This window comes from Drosophila teissieri, chromosome 3L (assembly GCF_016746235.2).
Source record: "Drosophila teissieri strain GT53w chromosome 3L, Prin_Dtei_1.1, whole genome shotgun sequence".
NCBI classification, from domain to species: domain Eukaryota; kingdom Metazoa; phylum Arthropoda; class Insecta; order Diptera; family Drosophilidae; genus Drosophila; species Drosophila teissieri.
In genome coordinates, this window is record NC_053031.1 from 22912149 (window position 1) to 22933253 (window position 21105).

General features: G+C 45.6%; 2 protein-coding genes and 1 long non-coding RNA gene across 5 annotated transcripts; all 3 read left to right on the top strand.

Moving 5' to 3' along the window:
- Positions 1-649: 649 nt before the first annotated feature.
- On the top strand, positions 650-1655 carry LOC122617544. 2 transcript variants are annotated; one of them, XM_043793443.1, is made up of 3 exons: positions 650-806; positions 854-1014; positions 1067-1655. In XM_043793443.1, exons 1-3 carry the CDS (start codon positions 722-724, stop codon positions 1382-1384), a joined length of 564 nt encoding a protein of 187 aa, XP_043649378.1. In that variant the 5' UTR covers positions 650-721; the 3' UTR covers positions 1385-1655. The 2 variants fall into 2 exon arrangements, with proteins under 2 accessions (XP_043649378.1, XP_043649379.1); XM_043793444.1 differs by having other exon boundaries at positions 1127-1655.
- Positions 1656-2519: 864 nt separating this feature from the next.
- LOC122616593 (thioredoxin reductase 2, mitochondrial) lies at positions 2520-4754 on the top strand. The gene has a single exon (XM_043792105.1). It carries the CDS (start codon positions 2631-2633, stop codon positions 4179-4181), a length of 1551 nt encoding a protein of 516 aa, XP_043648040.1. The 5' UTR covers positions 2520-2630; the 3' UTR covers positions 4182-4754.
- A 1924-nt stretch (positions 4755-6678) lies between these two features.
- On the top strand, positions 6679-8362 carry LOC122617638. 2 transcript variants are annotated; one of them, XR_006325962.1, is made up of 5 exons: positions 6679-6989; positions 7100-7293; positions 7380-7528; positions 7635-7778; positions 7852-8362. It is a non-coding gene; the product is annotated as an uncharacterized LOC122617638 (long non-coding RNA). The 2 variants fall into 2 exon arrangements; XR_006325961.1 differs by having other exon boundaries at positions 7635-8362.
- The last annotated feature ends 12743 nt before the right edge of the window (positions 8363-21105 follow it).

Here is a 21105-nt window from a genome sequence, read left to right on the forward strand (position 1 = left end):
TGACTTTGTGGGCGTGCGGAGCGATTTAAATCACAAAATGGTAAGGTGAGACGAGGCGCAAAAGTTTTTCTAATGTTTATTGACGAACTTTTTTTATTTTTTACAACTTTTGCAAAAGTTTACGCCATACATTTCCCATCCCCCTATTGCATTCTGGCTTTTCTTTTGTTGCCTAGGATCGTCCCCGGTCATTTTAAAGTTGAAATTATACCAGGGGAGAGTCTGAGGTCTGAGTGGTCTGGAATCCAACGATTGTCAGCACATTAGGCCTACGAACTTAGCGAAGAGGAGTGGAGGGAAGCCTTACTTTGAATTAAACTTTTATCGCATCCATTCCGAAGTTTTTTCCGCGTTCCCCGGAAAAGTTTTATTGTTGGAGGATATTCAGATATTAATTTCTTTATTTAAATTCTCCCTAGTCGTCGAGATGATGCGAATAAACGCGACTGCAACCACCGGACTGGGAATAGGTGCTACTTACCTGCAAGGGATAGAAAATATATGAAAATTACTTGGGCGTTTTTTAGCCAGAGAAAAGGATATTTACTGATAATAAAAATGAAACTGCAATGAAACTGAACTATTCTGCCGTAAGTATAAGGCATAGTCTGATTTTCTCCCATTTTTCAGTCAGCAACATAGTAAAGTTATCAGCTTCCGTTGTAGTAGTAAGGGATCAAGCCTTCAAACTAATCTATTGTATATTATTTACAGTCGCATCATGTTGTGCATGCCTGCTCTTAACTTGCTTTTTTACAACGGCTTGTTGGGTTATATAATAAGGGAAATCAGTCAAATCATTAATGGTAAGTTCCTTCAATGGATGAACTCCTAGTTACTGAATCCTTTTTAGTTTCTACGGCCAGGAAAAGTGTCTGGTATCATATTCCTATTATCGGCAGGATCTTCGCTCCTGTAACACCGCAAGCCCCAAATGCAGAGGAGTTCGGGGAAAACCTGTGGGACATCAACATATATGTGAACATCTTGCTACTCCTCCCAGCACTCTTTCAGGTAAATGACTTCATAGGTCGGTGACCACATAATGTACCCAATTCACAACCAGATCCATCACTTCACCTTGCTGGTGGCGTTTATTCTCATGTGGAACTTCTACGTTTACCAGTGCCTGGGTGCTCTCCACCTGAAGCTGATGTGGCACTTGTGGTGGAGCGACCTCTGCTGGAGCTACTACGCTCCCCTCGTCTTTTTCGGATTGCTGATGAACATGCTGCACTTGAGTTTGATTATTGGAACTATGAAGTTTCAGATAAGAATGGACGGAGATCCCAAGCACCGCATTCAGTCCCAGGTTTTCCCTGAACAGCAGCCACATCCCGGAGAGGAAAATTCAGGAACGATTGACAATAGCTCTGAGAATTAAGCTCTAAAACTGAACGCCGGACCACAGGTTCAACCGCCCTTAACTGGGTCGCCATCAGTCAGGTGCTTAACCTTGCCACATCTACAAATACTGGGTCGGTGGTTCAACTAATAAATATGCCAGAAAACACCAGACTCACAGATACCTAGCACGCACACACGAGCACACTGCCGCACGCCAGGACATGTACAAATGAATCGCAGCTGAGGGCCGGCCGAGCATCGGGAAATAAAACCATTAAATATTTGCGGTTAAACGCACCAAAAACAAACCGCAAAAGTAAATCATATCCAAAACAGACATTGGACACGGCCAAGCATCCAAGGCAAGGAATTTCTCTTGCCTCACCCGACCGTCGTCCGGAACTCGTAGGCAAAAATATTAGATTAGAAATTAGGAAGGCATGGACTTGGACCCAGATTGGATAGGGATTGGGATTGCGGAGGCAGCAGACTAGAGCGCCATTACATTTGGGAGGGTATGCAGGACAGGAAACTGGTTGCCAACGGCCAGCCAAAAATTCCAAATAGTCTATGGCCGACAAGCATAAATCATTGAAACTGACATTCCACCATTTCACTGGATTTGTATATATGTATATGCCAAAGGTTTGGCCATATCTTGGGGAAGAAAGTGTTTTTTGGTGGGCGAGCAATTTGCGTAAGATATCCGCCCTGGGGTCGAAAATATGGATCCCTGGGTCTCCTTTACTAGTCCCCCTTGTACTAGTTCCCCAGAGATTCGAGCAGATCAGCCCTACGAAACGGAACATCGTCGTCTCTACCCCACATCAATCTACACATACTAAAAACCAGTTCCCTTCAGTTCACATTTGGATGGATTTGGCAGGAAGTGGTACCGTAAATGTGGGTCGATATCGTAAATGTGGGTCGATATCGTAAATATGGGTCAATTTAACGTAATCGCAAGAAATGTCAGCAAAATAGCGATATCTGGGCCAGTGGAACTTTTATTGTTTAAACAGGGCACAGGTTATATTATAAAACGTAGAATTATTTACTTTAAAAAATAGCGAACTTTAAAGAAATGGAAACCAGTCCTATAGAGCGTCAGCCAAGTGAAAATTATGACGTGGTGGAACACAGTCCAGGGTTTTTTGACACCCTGGCTTTTGTGGGGTGTCTAGTTATTTCACAAGTTGGCAGTGCCGAGTCGTAAATTTCCAGCTTATCTATTATTTATTATTCAAACTGAAACTCGTCCCCATCTAATTCATCAGTCCAATATGTCGACGATAAAGTTTCTGCGATCCTCCACCCACAACGCACTTCGGACCAGCCTGGGATGGTACCGCCATGCTGGCTCAAGACCACGCTACGACTACGACCTGGTTGTGCTCGGCGGGGGATCGGCGGGATTGGCGTGCGCTAAGGAGGCGGCTGGCTGCGGGGCCCGCGTGCTCTGCTTCGACTACGTGAAGCCCACTCCAGTGGGCACGAAGTGGGGCATCGGAGGCACCTGCGTGAACGTGGGCTGCATCCCCAAGAAGCTGATGCACCAGGCCTCGCTGCTGGGCGAAGCTGTCCACGAGGCGGTGGCCTACGGCTGGAATGTAGACGACCAGAACCTACGGCCCGACTGGCGCAAGCTGGTGCGCTCCGTGCAGAACCACATCAAGTCCGTGAACTGGGTGACCCGCGTGGACCTGCGCGACAAGAAGGTGGAGTATGTGAACTCGAAATGCTCTTTTCGCGACAGCCACACCATCGAATACGTGGCCATGCCGGGTGCCGAAAACCGCCAGGTGACCTCAGAGTATGTGGTGGTGGCCGTGGGCGGAAGGCCACGCTACCCGGACATTCCCGGAGCCGTTGAACTGGGCATAACCAGCGACGATATATTCAGCTACGAGCGAGAGCCGGGTCGCACCCTTGTGGTGGGCGCCGGATACGTGGGTCTGGAGTGCGCCTGCTTCCTCAAGGGACTTGGCTACGACCCTACTGTCATGGTGCGCTCCATTGTGCTGCGCGGCTTTGATCGCCAGATGTCCGAGCTGCTGGCCGCCATGATGACTGAGCGAGGTATCCCCTTCCTGGGCACCACAATCCCCAAGGCCGTGGAGAGGCAGGCGGACGGGCGGCTGCTCGTCCGGTATCACAACACAACCACCCAAAAGGAAGGCAGCGACGTCTTTGACACTGTGCTGTGGGCCATCGGACGCAAAGGCCTAATTGAGGACCTCAACCTGGAGGCCGCCGGAGTGAGGACTCATGACGACAAGATCGTGGTGGACGGTGCGGAGGCCACCAGCGTTCCTCATATATTTGCAGTTGGGGACATCATATATGGTCGACCCGAGCTAACTCCGGTGGCCATCCTGTCGGGGCGCCTGCTTGCCAGGCGTCTGTTTGCCGGATCCACGCAGTTGATGGACTATGCCGACGTGGCAACCACAGTTTTTACTCCGCTAGAATACAGCTGTGTCGGCATGTCGGAGGAAACGGCGATCGAACTGCGCGGAGCTGACAACATCGAGGTATTCCACGGCTACTACAAGCCCACCGAGTTCTTCATTCCCCAGAAGAGCGTGCGCCACTGCTACCTCAAGGCCGTAGCCGAGGTATCCGGGGACCAGAAGATCCTAGGCCTGCACTACATCGGCCCAGTCGCCGGCGAGGTCATCCAGGGCTTCGCCGCAGCCCTTAAGTCCGGCTTAACCGTGAAAACCCTGCTGAACACGGTGGGAATCCACCCCACCACCGCCGAAGAGTTTACCAGGCTATCAATTACCAAGCGATCTGGTCGGGATCCTACTCCAGCCTCCTGCTGCAGTTAGTTCCGTGTCTGGGAGAAAAGTGTCCTCTGCTGAGAAATAAAGCAGATTTCTCCCACTTCAAGTGCGTTCAATTTTTAATAACCAATGACCTCCGACGAAAAAGGTCTCACACCTCTAACAAAATAACTTATGCATCCTTAATTGGTATTTCAAAAATTGTGGTGGTACAAAGAAAAAAACAAGAGAGAACGCCATGGTCGAGTTCCCCCGACTATCCGATAAAAGATATTCTGAAAATCGAGAGAAATTTACATATGTAACTAACATACTACATACATACATACATATATGTGAAAAAATATCAAATTATTTTGTTCATTGCAAACACGTAGCTCACGCTCTCACGCACAAAATTTTCAAAAATGATATTTTTGTTGGTTTTGTTATTTATTGATTCTTATTATTCATTTGCCAATTTCTATCGATATCCCAAACAAGTTTTGAAATTTCTACTTTGCCATCCCACTATCTGTCAGCCAAGGAACTCGACTGTTGCGTTCTTTGTTGATTACATTTTAATGTAATAATTACAGAAAATATTATTAATACAGACATCGAAAGGTATATATTATATTCAAGGTTGTGTGTTAGTTGCATGAAAATCATTAATTTGCTGTTTTTAAGCCATAGAATTACAAGCAATTCAATTTCAGACGTATCTAATTGTAATTTTATATGCTATTAAATACATGGAACGATTCTAGCTTCGATAAACCAAAGCTAATAAACCTTGCGGTAAATATTTACATTTCTTTTATAGTAATCCGACAGAAAATGGTCGCAATTGTGGCCCTAACTGCGTTGCAAAATGGATGACTAGAATTAAAATACCCTCGGCAAGGGTATAAAAATAGATACCTTTGCCAATTTAATAGTTACATCAGCTTATACATTTGGAAAAGTATACAGTGCTGAATAAGCATCTACACGTGTCCCAACCGAATCCGAATTGCATTTCTCTGACGAATTGCTCGTTGGGATGTGTGGCTCACGTTCCTTTGATTTGACACTTTTTTATAAATGGCCGAGCCGCACTTAGTAAGTCGGGGAAGCACTGAAGCCCCTTAGAACAAATGCCATTTTTGACATATGAAGTTTTAATTTATGAAGTTGGTGGTGAAAAACACTTTGTTCCCCTGGAGGTGACCTGCGTATCCGTTTCCGAGTCCGGTGGCGTGTCAGTGGACCGGAATCTGGCGAGCGGCGCCAGAATTTGGGCCATAACGACCCACCACACACACACACATACACACACAATGGATGCTCGTGGCACGAGCAACAACAAACAACAAGGATAAAAAATGTTGATTAATGTTTACTTCCGATTTGCATAAATCTTACTTTAGCATTTTGGGCTGCTGTCGCTTTCGCTCTCGTTCTCGCAGCCTTTTCCTCTGTTATAAATTATTTTTTTATTGCAGCTGGCCGATTTTGGGTACCGCTTGGACGCCGTATGGTCCTCGGTGAAATTGTTTGCCTGGCGTTATTTATTCGATTGTTTGTGCCGGTCATCAGAGGAGGGCCTGTCCAGGTGGGCCGGGATCCAGGTCAAGGCGGTGCATCTGCCAGTGAGCTCCGCGCTCCCACAGTCTCCGCCGTAACTTTTCGATTAGCTTTGCCAACTCATTTAACAAATGGTCTGGCCGACAGTAAGAAATATAACAAATTCAGCCCGGCCATCGGAAGGAGCTGGTAGTTTTCATTGCAACACCTTAGAATCATAAATTGTGACCTGAGCGCCCAGCTGCAGCTTCGCCGGGCTGGAAAAGTTTTGCTCATCCCGAAGTTTGGCTGTAAGTTAAAGCACCCGCGGGTAATTTGATAAAGCGTAAAATTTTGCACTTAAACTATTTTCATCTTCAGCACCCCCAACTGCAATCCGGATTCTCGAGCCCGGAGTTGGCACTTGGCAATTGCATTGTTGCTCCTATTATTGTTCTCCGGTTTTCGGTCATTGGCAGCTTGACCCGGTGGTTAGGGAGGGTAGGGAGGGGAAAGTCTTGAATTACAATACGGGGAAAGTGCGGAAAAGTTTCTCTGATTGCGTGTCCAAGTGGTCGGACCACTGCTCCTTTTCTGGTTGCTTCTCCATATTGAGTGCTCTTGAGTGCGAACGGCACATTAATTGTTTTGGCTCTGCCGTCGAGACGGTGGCAAGCTTATCAAAAGAGAATCGGTAGGAATTATGTGTGTGTGTGGGTGGCGGATGGAGAGGAGGAGGCACAATCCCCAGCCCAGGGCGACACCTCGATCACACAAGTCCGCACAACTTGCTTGCGAAATTCTGCAATCAGTGCTGAAACAATGCCCGCTGCCGTCGCCTCAATAGACTAAAGTAAATTAAAAATCTCATTTAAATTAATCCTCGTCAAGGGTCCTCGTCCGCCACTCCAGATTCCTGCTGATGGAAAGACGAACGGTTGGAGTTCTCATCAACGCATTACTAACAATTCCACTTTGGACGCGCAACCACAGCAGCTTGTGGTTACTTGGTCGGCGTGGCAGCTCTAGCTGCACAGTGTGTACTCTCGATCGGAGAAGGGAAGAAGGCTAGGACTTGTTTAGCAATTCGGAATTTTTAAGTCCTATTAAATTCTGCAATCACAGTTTGATTTGTTTGCCTAGTTGAGACTGGTGTGGGGCACGCACAGGTGAGGGGATCGGGATCGGGATCGGAGTAACCGGAGCTGTGCACGCTCCACGGCAAGACCAAGTCAAAGGGCTTTCAATGATTCAATAGTTTAATTTCGAATTTCCATGCAAATAAACAAATATCCATTAGGATGCAGACCGAGGCGGAGCCCAATGGTAAGCAGGATGACTTCCTATTTAGTTTAGTTATTAAATGTATCCATTTCCATTTACCAAATTACGCCGCAATTGTTGCTCGGACGTATGTATATATGTTTGTCAGTCAGTCTTGCACATGTTTGCCGATTCCCATTGTTGGGCTGTGTTTGAGCTCCTCCGCATCTGAAAGGATCCAACTTTATCTGCATATGCATAGCCATCCGCATCTGCGTCTCCATCTGCCTTTATATCCGGATCTGCATCTTCGCTGCGTGCTGAATGTGTAATTACGTAAAAGTTGATAATGTGTTGATTATTTGAGGTATTTAATTTATTTATGTAATTTTCGAGTTCCTTCTGCGCTCTCGTTTTCCGTGCTTAATTGCAATTATTTAATTACATTTTCAGCTTTAAGTTTGGCATGTGTCTATTGTGTTTTGCGGTCAGTTTTCATCCTCAAACTCGCAATCGAGGAAAAATACAAACACATTTCAAAGGAACGCAGGCATTTCTGTTTCTGTTGATTGCATTACAAAGAAGCTTCCTTGTCCGAGCGGGTAAACACTTTACGATAATTGTATATTAAGTCTTCACCCAATTACTGCAGTAACTTAAATTAAAATTGATTATCGATTGCGACGGAAATTAATTGATTACTTTTAGCCGTTTAGCGCTGGCTTCCCTTCATCATCCTTTCATCCCGTATTCAGTTCAGGATGCACTGAAACCACAATCGCTACCAGCTACCAGAGCTTTCATAAAACAAGCATCTTTTCAACAATTTCCATTGCGATTCCGAGTGCTTAAGTATGTGTGCCGTAATTTAATTTCATAAAAGCAATTGTACTTTTGACCCCTGCGCACGTCCCTCGCCACACAGCTCTCGGCAAACTTTGCTCGCATTCACAGAATGACAAAATCATGTGACCAGGGGGAATGTGGCAAGGACTCAACTAAAGGCGGCAGTTTGTGATAGAGGTGGTCGCGTGAATGTCGACTGGCATCTGATGAAAAATTACTTACTTCCTTACTTACCTCCTCAAAATCACTAACGTTTAAAAAAAATCGACAGGCGTCTAAAACAACGCAGTCTTAAGCAAGATACGATTAGATACTTGGCTTTTCACTTAACATGCGTGTGCTGTCTCCACCATGTTTTTAGTTTTCGGAGCTAAAATCACTTTACAAAATAAATTAAAAAACATGGAATAAAGGAAAGGAATAAACGATCTCGGAGAAACTCGAAATCAATGTGGATATTCAGCTAAGTGGAGTATTTGCTGGGTACCTATTTCCATTTGAAATACAAAATCCCGCTCCAGGATTACGAATATAAAAGCGGGAGTTCACAATAAACATTCTTCAATCGGCCTTTCAAATTGGTTACATTTATCGGGCACAGGATATACATTGAATGTATACTTTATTTTATATTAATAACAAACAAACAATAACAAACAAACGAGAAAACAAACACGCAAACATTTCCTTTTCAGATGAGCATTTTCAAACACCCGATCATACATAAATACACAGCATTGGCCGATTTGATACCGCAGATAGAACTAGATTACATATTCCTTAATTATCTGGGTATGAAGCTGAGTTTGGACAACCCTCTGTGCAGTTCCTGCTTCACGATCGCATCTCTTTGGCGGTCGGTCGCGCGTATTTGTTTTGTTGTTTAAAGCCAACAAGGGCCGCCGCTGCCGCCAACAGACGCCAACAGAGGAAAAACAGGAACTGCGTTGAGGGGGGATGGGGCAAGATCCTGTAGCAGGGGGTCAGGAGACAGATGGGGAAGTATTTTCATTGTCTTGTTTGCCAACGTCGGGAGTCGCATATTTGACATTGGACTCGTGTGCGCTCTGATAGCGTGCCAGCCAAAACATCGCAAATGGTTGGCAACTCTGGCAAACCGTCCGGCAAGCACACACAGACACATAATTGCGAGTGTTTATTGTGTGCGTGTGTGAGTGCGTTGATTTGCTTTCGTTACTCTGCGGCTTTTGTGAGAGCCAGCGCGGCGTATGCACATACTCGTACAACGCGTTGCAACGTGTGGTAAATAAATGGAAACATTCGCACAGAAGGAGAAACCTATCGTTTATGCACAAACGCTGTCAACTTTGCTTGCACCAACTGCAGCAAAAGCGCGGCGTTCGACTGCCTTTTGCTCGGTTCTCCAGCGAAAAAAGGGCAGAGAATTCCCTATCCTTCGCCACCGGCGCAGGATATAGTCCTGCTCACATGGGCCTGCCACAATGCGACTCCACTCGCATAGAAAGGAGACATCAGGATTGCGCGTTTTAAGCATTTTCAAATGAAATTAAAAACTGCAACAAGCAGTCGAAACGAGGCGGAAACAGCCAGGAATAGAGGAGAGATTTGGTGCAGCAGGAGAAGCTGGTAAAGCACAAAAAGCCACGAAAAAAAAAGCGAACGAAAAAAAAAATATTGAGATGAACGGCTGAATGAAAATGGAAAGCCGCCCTTGTAGTTTTCTGATACCCCAGCACTTTCAGTAGCTTTTGTTGCGTGAAGCAGCTTTCCCTTTGGCTTTCGGGCTTTGTTTTGTCGCCGGCCAGACGGAGCAGCGACTGAGCAGTTGCATTTTCGAAGGGCCCGCCTGAGGGCCTCGGGTGAAGTATGGATACGGCCATCAATCCCGCAATTTGATTTTCGCTCGCAGAAATCCAGTCGCTTATTAATAATTCAAACACCAGCAGATGTGGGCTCGTATAACACGGTGGGCGATTCTATATTGCTGTAATGCGGCACACGTCAGTGATCCTTGCCTAAAATTATTATTTTATGTCTTATGCTGAAGGCCATTTTCTTGAAGACAGTATGCTGTGAATGAATCCGTTTCTTCAACTTATTCATATTGTAATAATAGTTGGGAATACATTTTCGTTAACGTGCATTGCTTATTACACAAGTTCATTTTTAACAGCATGAAAAGAAGGTTAGGATCTGACTATTAGAGACCCAGTAAAAGTTAGACTGACCCCAAGTAACAAGGATTGGAAGTAGATATATACTGTACTAAATCGTTGTTAGATAAATAAATTACTCGATTGACTACCAAACCTTATTTGCATTCAGTTATAATAAATAATAGTAATATAATAAATAATAATTATAATAAGGCTCAGCGAGATATTTTTTATCGGTGCAATATTGGTGCAATGTGTACTCTCCAGAAATAATCTAATTGCAGAATTTGATTTTTTACTTTTCACGCGTGCTGCTGGCTGCAGTTTTCCAAGCGGAAAATTTGTCATTGTTGCCATTGCGTTTATTAATTAATTTGGCCGACTGTCTGGCTGTGTGTGCGGGTAATAAAATATTTGCACATGACTGAAATTGAATAGTTTCTTGCTGTTTTGGCTGAATTTCTGCATAATTTGCAATTGCCATGGCATCGTTTACTGAATTATACATGGAGAGGTCGATGTTTTTTAGGCCGGCTGAGCACTGCACTAAAGGGATGTGCATAATTTAATCAGAGCTGCAAGTCAACAGGGTTTCCTGCATCGCAGGACACTAATTGAAAGTCCTGCTCTTCCATCAGGCCTGTCTGCCAATCGAAAGTCAACAACCCATTAAGTCACATTGCTGCCAACTGTGGACAATGATCGCTGTTGTCATGTCATCAAAACTTGCACCGCACACATGCCAAAAATCTTCGTTCGTTCTCTCAGATTTTTTTGCGAACGGAATGGAAGGGACCGCAAAGCAGAATACAACTAGTATCCTTGGAGTCTAGAAGTTTTCCCCGGTCCGTTTCCTGCTCCCAGCCCCATTTTCCCTTCCTTTCCTCCGACCGTGCGAATGGCAAACAAGCCTTTTGTTACACGAGAAGCCCCAGACACATGGTAAACATGTCAAATTGACGGCCTGCGAAGTGAAAGCGACGTCAGCCAGCCCCGATGTCAAAGGATCCGGTGGCTGTCCGTCGCAGGACCCGCCTCCTGCCGGTCTGCTTTCCATTTTTTAACCCATTTTTTCCACTGCCACCGCTCGAGCGCTCGAGTCGAGTGTCCCCTTTGTCTTTGGGTGTGAATTATTAAAAGCCACAGAGCACAACGTCTAAATTAGCAGGACGGCGCTGCTGCTCTCAGCTGTTTCACTTTCAGCGAACGCAATCATCGCCATCCACCCCGGCATAATTATCGTCGTCAGAGCCGTGATTATCATGGTCATAGGCTGCTGGGCTCCGCATTCTGGCATCCCCATGGCCTTTCGCCTGTCACTCATTCGCATAAACAGTTAATTATGCATAATATGCATTTTGCTGTCATGTTGTGCAATTTTCGCTCCCCACTGGGGTCCTCCCTGCACTTTTATTACTCACCAGCTCCATCGTCTTTGTTGTTGCAGTCGCCCAGCGCGGTAATGTTTTTAAATGCGCTCATTTGTGTTGCTGTTGCTATTGCTGCGGGTGTTGCTGTTGCTGCTGATGCTGCTGCTGATGCTGCTGCTGCTGATGCAGTATCTGTGTGCGCCTGCTTATCTATGGCCGCGTTTGTGTGCTTTGGGTGCGATAGCTAATTGGCAGCCGGTAATTTAATGTGCGACCGAGCAGCAAGAGGAGCAGCACGATTATAGCTAAAGGAGTTGCCGGCTTAATTGGAAGTGAGCAGCGCACAAAAGAGCAGCGCACATGTGATTAGCAAGAGCGATAATCGAACTCGGAGCAATCACGGATCCGGGGATCCCTCTGACAAGCATTTCATACGGCAACGCGCCGAAAAATTCAATTTTGTACTGCGATTTGCAAAAGAGGAGAGCGGATACAGACGCTCGTGTTAGCATAAAATTCACTTTACCATTTCCGATGGTTGAAAACTTTTTGCGTGGGCTGCGTTTAACTTGCACCGCAAAACTGCTGCTGACAATTATTACATCCGCAGGACATTCGCCTGCGAAAGGACATCGGAGAGGGAGAAAAGCGGGTGATACGCTCACACATGCAAATGCATACAGCGAAGTGGAGGAACGAAACGGAATAGCAAGGAAGGGAAGGAGCGAAAGAAGGTCCTGTGACACGATAGAAGACTACCCCGAAAAGCGGCATTGAATTGGGATGAGCACATTAAACGGAAAAAGGAAGAGCATAAAAAATGGCGACGATTGAATTTAAATGCCCGACCACTTGAGCCAGGGCTCGGCGTCGTTCAGACTGTCCACATACGGGTGAAATCAATTTCCCATCCTGCCAATGCCCATTTGAGTAAGTCATGAGCAGCGGCAGCCGGCGCCCCGATTTCTATAGCTCAGGTCCGGCTATTTCGGTTGCCTGGCAATACGTGAAAGTAGGTTGTTAATATGCATGGCCCTTGCTGTCCTTTGGGATGAAATGGGGAGATGGTGGCTCTCCTCTGAAGACCGATTCCTCAAGGCGCCATATTGCCTGCTGGTGGTTCTGTTTCGAGAAGAACCTCACGAATAAAGCAGCCCCAATTAGAACTATGTCAAAGCAAACGTGTGCTCGCACTTCCACTTTCTACGCGCTGGGGCCAATCAAGAACCGCACCGAAACAAGGTCCTCCTCCTGCTGCTCTTTTGGGGCCTTTCATTTAGTGTCGGAAAGTTTTGCCTTTTGGTCATTTCTCGTTCAGCTCGTTCAGTTCAGTTCCCTTCTGTTTTAGTATTTCAGTATTTCGATGTTTTCCTTTTTCCATTTGCATACATCGAGGGAAGTTTGAGCTGCCTGAAAGCCAATGAAAGCCAAAGGAGTGATGCTTGAATAGATCGCACATGGAACTCAGCTCAACCTTGGCCGCACAAAGCCGGGCGCGTAAGCTGGTGTGGGAGGCTATTGTATGAATGACTGAAGAGACATTGAATTAAATTTATTTGAAAACGCCAAGGCAAGTCTCCGAAAACTAAAGTTTGGCCTTCCCTTTGTTCGCCCCCGCCTGATTTTCCCTTTGGCCGGCAGCAAAAGTTGGACCATTACTTCGACTTTTAGCTGGGATCCATGCCCACTTTGCAATCATCTGGCCGTCGTGCCTCCCACATGTTGAGATGGTGCGTGCCTGCTTATTGCGGATGCAGTTTCGGCTTCTACTGTTGCATATTTGGTGTTTTTGTTGTTGGTTGCCTTGCTGTCGCCCAGACAAAATTAACTTTGACAATTTTAATTAAATTTTTTCGACATTTTCCCTTGTAGCTACAAATTCGAGAAATGGTGGTAAGGTGGCCATGGTCAGCATATACTTTCAGACACACCTTGAGCGTCCGCATCTGCTTCGTGACCCAGATTCGATCGAAATGCTGTCCGTCCGCTTCGGAAATCTAATGAACCCGTTCTCAGAGATCATTAGAAGTCGCATGAAGGCTGGAAAAAGAAAATTCCCACTCTCATCTCCATAATCAGCTCCAAGCTGAAAGGCTCGCGCAAGTCCCCCGCAAGTCTCCCCATATCTAATTTCATTACTTTGCCTAAGAATGAAGCCAATGCGACTAGCCATCAGGCAAATGGGAAGGAACTGAGGAAAAGGCTGTGGAAGGGTCTCAGTAATGGAGAAATAAAAAATACGTTGCATAATTTTGAGCTTTGTTCCGACTTAGTACCTTTTGGCACATACACACACACGCACACTCCGACTTGAAGGCAGATCCTGGAGATCCTTTTGCGTCAACTTAACAGCATAGAAATATCCAAGGCAACAATAAGAACAATAGTTCTCCTGGGAGCATTAAGTCCCAGCGTCCTGGTAAAAAGGAAAATGGAGCCCACCCAGACACACTAGCCCACACAGATACACGCATGTAAATCCTTTTGCCTGCCAGCTGCGCTTCTTCTCCTGGCTTTTTATTTTTATTTTATTTCAACGACGCCTTTTGTAAGCGCCTTTTGGCCTCTACTCGTGGTGCGCCTTAGCGCCAGCTTTTCAATTTTTCATACCCCACACACAGTGGGCCACGCGTCTTCAAATCTTCGTTAATTTAATATTTTGTGTGCGCAATAATAGTAAATTAAATTCAAAAGGACATTTTTAAAAAAGTTACAAAAGGTTACAAAAATGAATTGCTAATATGCCCAGATCCACTGAACTGTGTTCTTCTATAGGGATTGACGCCCTTTCTACCCACTGTGAGCTGCGCGAAACGAATAACATTTTTACATATTTGCCCTACCTTTAAAGATAATTTTCCCAGCGTTTTCCCGTTCGCTTTATTTTGAACCCGCTAACTTGAAACGGAATTCGAATGTATATTTAAATGCGAGGGGACGGGCTACAACACATGCGACGAGATGGGAAGCGGAAGTAAACTGCAAGGCAGACGACACAGCCCAGACAAAGAAATGGCAAGTGGCAGAAGTAAGAAGGAGGAAAAAACAATCACTAACGCAACATCTCATTCGTGGCTGCGGCCATCTCTGTTTCTCCAGGAGGAGGAGGAGCAGGACTCACTGCCTTCCCGGCCTGATGATTTTCTTTCCCTATGCAAATCGCATGTGTGCTCCTGCCCAGGTTCTCCTTTCCATCCCGGCAGCTTAGGCGTGCGTATGAATACGTCTTTATGTGGGTTTTGTACATCTAATATGCGAGCGAATAAAGTGAAATACAATGGAGAGGTGCGAGCTGCAAAATTGAAAAATTCCGACAGGGCGCCGCCTTCAGTCACCATCCTCACGTTGAATTGAGATAGCCCTTCTAGCCAGCAGTTAAAAAGGTGCGGAACATAGTTTAAAGGCTCCGGTTGACCAACTAAGGCCAGGATGCAATGTAAGACTTCAACTAGAACCCTAATAGTTACTAGCCAAATTCCTTCAAGCGTCGGCTTTCTTTCGTTAACTTCATACTTCTCGGGACTCTGGTCGCATTTATAGGTAATGTGCCGCATGAGGCCTTTCAAAACAATAGAGGGAAGTATGCAAATGCCCACAAAATGAAAACCGAGAGGCAAAGGACCTCCTTCCCTATGCGGACGGGGCGTATGTGTAATATGATTATCATAACGTCTCTCCAGTCGTTTGTTGCATGGTTTCCTGAATTTATTGTACGACTATTTCCCACATTCGAAAACAAAGAAGCATCCTAGAGAATCCACTGCAGGAAACCCATTGCCACCCGACTAGTACTGAGACCAGAGCCAAGTACCAGGCTTCCCATTCGAATGTTCCGGATGTTTTCTTTCGTTCTCCAGCATTTGCTTTCTTTTTGTTTTCAGCTGCATTATTGATAAAATGTTTGCAAGTATTTTCTCGTATTTTCTTTTAATATATAATAGTACCAACGGAATCCTACAGCTGCAATCATTTTCCGTTCGGGCAGATGCGTTAAAAGCCTTCACATTCCGTTTGGCATTTGGATTCATATAAGTTTTTTTCCGTATGCAACAAGTGAGCCAATATAACGGCAATCCGATTGGTTTCATTCAGTAATTTTTACAGTTCGCCTTTTTCAGATGATATAAAAAGGAATACGTATGCTTAGCTACTTACCTTTTGGACAGTCAATTTCATTGTGCATTTAGTCTGTGACACTTACACAAGTGCAAATTAATAATTGGCGGGACTTCCAAGACGTCAATTGTGTTAAAGTCAGTTTAAACAGGTTTGTGACTGCCAAAAATATTGTTTTTGCTTAGATATTAATATTTTATTTTAATAAATGTTTTGTCGCTACCTCCACATTTCGCAATATGAATTGCATACAATGCAACAATGGCACGCTGCACTCACGCGATTTTACAGCCCTTCTTAGCACGAAAAGTCCTGTTTTGTTTGCTTATTAATTCAGAATTCGGCAAATAATCGCGCTGTGCCGTCGGCTATTTTGGCAAAATGTTTGTGTTGTTTTAGTTTTCAAGAATTTCGGCCCGCCAAGTAGTGCCAGAATTCGCGGTCTGACTGCTCCTCCTCGCAGCCTGCGGTTTTCTGTTTTATTAGGGAGATGAGATTAACTCGCAGTTGGGCTCGTGAGCTGATTTAATTTACACTTTGCGTAAACCTATCTCCGGAGATACATTTGGGGAAGTGCTCTTGAATTTATAATCTGGCAGCCATTTGAATTATTTAATTACATGCCAAGCAATTAGTTATGAGGCCAATCGTTTTAACGATGCTCTCTGTTGAAAACGTTTCGTATACGCAGTGTTGTAATCCAGTAATGTAAGGACCGCGTATCAGATAATGAAACTCATTTATTAGGCAGCCAATATACGGTTTTTAAAGGAATAATTAGGTAGCCCATTGCAAATACGCACTGATTTTAAATTTGTTATAGCCAAGCGAACTTTCCTATATCGTGAACAAATTGCTGAACGCCAAAGAAGAAGGCTTACCAGCTATGGCGGAGGTATCAGAAAGCAGTTAGAAGTGCCAACTGTCTAGCGGACTTTATTTTTTTAGCCACATGCTTCCCAAAAATTATACACAAACTCGCATACACTCTGACACTCGCAGATGCGTGTCGAACTTTTTGGCGCCAAAATGTAATAATTTTGCTTTTCTTTTCACATTTGTTCATTGAACTGGACTAGAGTTACAGCCGTTGGCACATTATCTTTCAAATTGCGATTGTCGAAGCCCACAACATGGCTTTAGTTGGGTTTCTATGCCGGGCAGCAAATAAAATTAATGCACAATTGCATACACACGACCCGACAAACGACTTCGACTGCGACTGCGATTGCGACTAGGACGATTTCAAAGGATACAGCGAAGAGCAGCAGGAGCAACAGCAGCGGCAGAGGCAGCTCATTGTTGCGCTTGCCACATTGAATGCGTTGCGTTTTATGGCGGCGTTAGCCAGATGCGGCGATGCGACTACCGGCCGCATTGCTGGCTCCAGCTTTCAGGACACGTCCGCAGGACGCAGATACACGCACACACACACACACTATGGCACGGTGCACGGACAATGGCGTCGTCGGGAGATGAGCAACAGTCGGCTACGAGCGAGTCCACTTCCGCGTTCTGCTCTCGTCGGCACCTCCGTCTCGGCTCGTCGGCGCTCTTTGCCCGAATTCGGCCAGCTGTGTTTTTAACAATAAAAGTTATGCAAAAGCCGAAATAGCAGCGCAGCGCTCAAAAGTGTGCAGCAAGAGTGTAAAAGCTATCGCTTATTGTGTAAGTCCTCGGTCGACGGCGGCGTCTGCCTAGCAGCAGCCATTAATGAGCATCAGTCCGGAGTCCTGCGGAGCAGCGCTCTGCAGGAGATGCCATCCCGCCCCCGAGGAGCTTTTGCTCAGCTTTGCTGTTAGGTGTCTCCCCTACAACCTCTGCTGATAACAGAGAGCTTGAGCCTGTTGGTGAACTTCGGAAGCTTTGGGAGGGGACTTGGCGCCGTTGGAATGGTGGTGAGGGGATGTAAATGGTTAGATTATTTTACTCTTTCTAGTAAAATGTAACTACATTTGACAATGGCTTATGGGGAAGTGTTTTCCGCAATTCAATCGTCCCTTGTTATTAAATAATTTTAAAATAACTTGTGTTTTAAGAAAGTGTCTAATACAATGTGCTATATTTTATGAGTTGGATTGCAATGGACTACTAGTTCCACATTTTATTTACAGGAAACCCCTACAACATTGCAAAGGACTTAAGAATAATAAGGGCCCGCAGGGGCTGCAATGTTAACAGAATTTATCTAACTACCCCTGAGCAGGCAGGGGAAAATAAAACTTGACGAAGTTTCTGCAATCTACTGCAAACAGGGGTAGCTTGCAGACGCCCAGAGAGAGAGTGAACATACGGAGAAGTGGTCGAAAGAGCAGAGCTACAACCCCTTTCAACATTACCATTTCTCAGCAGGCCGACGAATAACTGGCTGTTGTCAAAAAGTAAACGATGGGCTTTTTAAGTCCACAGAAATCAGAGAAGCCAAGACAATGAAATGGTAGTTAAATGCGTGCAGATAGTTTAGTGGGGCCCATTTGAACTCAAGCGGAAGCAGACTTTCACTACTGCTGTTAACTGACATTGTGATGGGGATGCTTTCAGTCTTTTACGGCTCAGCTTTTTCAACAACACCACCTAGAGGAGCGAAGCTTTGGGCGAGCCCCAATTGCAACTATCGTAAAACGCTCGTTTTATAGTCGAAACTTACACCATAAAGTGCACTATAACGGAATTTGTACTGAACTATATTAGAATGCCCTTAGGGTGGAACGCTGCATGTTTTTCGAGGCCTTAGGAATCCTATCAAGAAGTACCTTTGCACTTACTGGGTCAAACCTATCCTATCCTCGCTTTTCGCGCGCTAAGCACATTTCTTTCGGCAGAACCTTAATTTCCTAGCATTCGCTCGACGCTTTTATGGTATTCATGACTCCTCAAACTCCCCCGCTCATTGTGAGATGTCCTACATCCTCGCAGGTGGCCGTGCGAGCAGCTCACGTATAAATATTTTACGACGTCCTTCAGTCATTTACTTTTATTGCAATATTTGCTCACTCAACGTTTATGATGATCATTTTAAGCCATTTTTATGGCCAGCTGCTGCCGTTGCTGCTCTGCATGAATCACAGTCGAGTAGAAAAGATGAACAGAGGGACGCATGGACGCAGGAGCCATGTGAGTGCCCCGAGTCCTTCCATTTGTGTGTCTGTCTGGGGAGAGAAAGTCCACCGACGTTGTTAAATATTTGTCCGCCCCCAGCCCCTGTTTCCCGGCTGCCGACTACCGGCACTTCGCTACTTTGCTCCTTTTTATATAAATGGCAGCTCATTAAATTGCTGGCATCGTTTTCGCCAGCGGAGGGGTCAAAAGCGCAAATTGGCCAGGTGTGTCGAGGGACTTGCGTGGGGTTTCAGGACCCATCGCATCTTTTATCTGCTCACTTAAAGTACATAGGGCGCAAGGATTCTAATTTGCACACAACACTGGTGGTCAGAAACTGCCCACCCCGTTTGTGCTGCAGGCCACGTAATGAGCTGCAACTTTCGCACTTGGACGTGCCTGGTCCACCCAGAACTATGTCAACGGCCGGTCACCGAATTGTAGTCGGGCAAGTTCATAACTAAAGTCGAAAAGTGTGTTAAAGTTTTCGGCACTTAACTTAACGCTGGAATGCTTTGCCCCAAGCACTTTTGTCCTTTAACTGGGTCTTGTGCGCAGGCAGCCCAGTCTGAAATGAAGGATGGGATGGTACAAATTGCACTTCATTTGATTTAAATTGATACGATGTAAGCTTGCATTTCATTTGCAAAATAGAAGGACCAAGAAGTGGATTGAGGCAGTCCCAGTTATAAGTTATAATGGCCTGACCACAACATCCCACTTGACATCGACCAAAAGACCTGCTCAAGTGCTTGGCCAGCAGTTGAAAGCAACATTTTGTCATCTCAATGAAGATTGAAAAGTCACTTTGTGTAGTTCCCGTCCCCTTTTCCAGCTTGGTCCTTTTGCCCTGGGTGTGTGTGGTGTGCTTGAGATTACCAAATTACAGTTGCACAATATTTGAGGCATACACTTAGGTGCTCTTAGGGCCAGAAGCCACTTTCGGTTATCAATAACCATCTACATCTACGGAGAACTTTTCAACTGCCGCCCGTTTGGCGCGCACTCTGAGTCGGCCGACCGCCTAAAAGGCGGCTGCACTTTTTGTCTATTACTTTCGGTGCATCAAACTGCCATTTTGTTTGTTTGCCAGCCGTGGGCGGCTGTGCTCCAGTAGACTTTGCCGATTCGACAAAAGCAAAAACGAAGTAACACATGATTGGAGATGGAAAGTCAGAAAACTTGTCCGAAAGTTTGGTGGAGAGAAATAGGGCTTAGGGTAGGGTGCCGTTATCGTTCGCCAAAGCTCATGCCAAACTGTACTCCATAATCCAAAATTGACTAACTAAATAGAAATCTGACACAGCAGAAAAGCCAATGAAGCGTTTATTCCATATTATTCAATTGAACATTTGCGAAAAATTAAACACAGTCTGCAGTCTAGGGCACAAACAAATGCAAATCGCCCCCTGCACGCTTGTTATCTCCCTGCACCACAAACCTTCCCCACTCTCACCATCCACCATCCACCGCCCACGTCCAACCCTCCGTGGGTTCAGTCAACAACAATTGCAATTGCAGGTCTCCCGAACACCGAACACCGAGCAATGAGCACCTGACCCGGGCCAAAAGAACAGGCACAGAAAACCCTACAAAACACAGTTCATTCCACACACATCGACAATGACAAGTACATGGGCATAATAAAGTCTTGGAATTTATTTTTATGTGCATATAATGGGGGGTGCACCCTTGTCCCTGTCCCCGCATCTCCCCACCCCGCGCATGGTGGTCCATGGTCCCCCAGAGACGCATTTCATCTGGCAATGCGGAACATTATATGAGTAAAAGAAACACACTCTGCAGGGCCTTCGCCTCGTGACCAATGCGTTTAGAGCCGGGCCTAGTCCGCATCGAATTTTCGAATTTTGCAAATATTTGCTTAGTCATTCGGAGATTATCCTAATTGAGAATCTCGGCGTTGAGCTTGGGGGAATGATGGCTGACAAGAGTGATGCCCCATCGATAAGGCAGGCCTCGGATAGATGGATGTGTGTCCCTCTTCCTGGCAGCATCCTGCAAATGAAGCGGAACCATGAAATTGTCGCTATCAAATGCTTATGTATCTTTCGGAACTGGAGTTACGGGCAAATGAAACCCAAACAAAGTCACATCTTGACCACTTGCTCCCCCAACTGTCAGTCTCCTGTCACAATTCATTACGAGTCTTCAATGCTGGGCAAAGAAAACATAAATACACTTTTTGTTTTAGATTTCGTGACAAATGTACAGAAATAGCTATTTCCAGCACACCCCCCAGTCCCCCAGTGGAATTATTGCTGGAAAGAAAATATTTGCACAGGCGAAAGGTTCAAAGATTCTGAGCGGATGGACGGGATGGACGGGCGGACAAGTGACTGGGCCTGCGTGGGCCGATGTCGAATGTCGGGGCTAAAAAGGATTACTTATCGCATATTTTGACATAAGTTAAGTTCATCAGTGAAATACGAGAGTCAATTGTTCGTTTCGACAGGCTGGAGTGAAAGCGGGAGGAAAGGGGGAGGAAAGGGGGAGGAAAGGGGTTCTTAAACCAATGCCCAGACAGACAGCCGGCCAAAGGCGTGCGATGGGTCAATTGTGATAAGCCGAGTGGCCGAGCCACCCCTGACT

What these genes read in the sequence shown, in the direction of transcription:
- LOC122617544 (XM_043793443.1), top strand. Translation starts at nt 722, where the DNA reads ATGTTGTGCATGCCTGCTCTTAACTTGCTTTTTTACAACGGCTTGTTG. An exon ending in AATCAGTCAAATCATTAATG is followed by an intron (nt 807 to 853) that starts GTAAGTTCCTTC and finishes AATCCTTTTTAG; the next exon opens with TTTCTACGGCCAGGAAAAGT. An exon ending in TCCTCCCAGCACTCTTTCAG is followed by an intron (nt 1,015 to 1,066) that starts GTAAATGACTTC and finishes ATTCACAACCAG; the next exon opens with ATCCATCACTTCACCTTGCT.
- LOC122616593 (XM_043792105.1), top strand. Translation starts at nt 2,631, where the DNA reads ATGTCGACGATAAAGTTTCTGCGATCCTCCACCCACAACGCACTTCGG.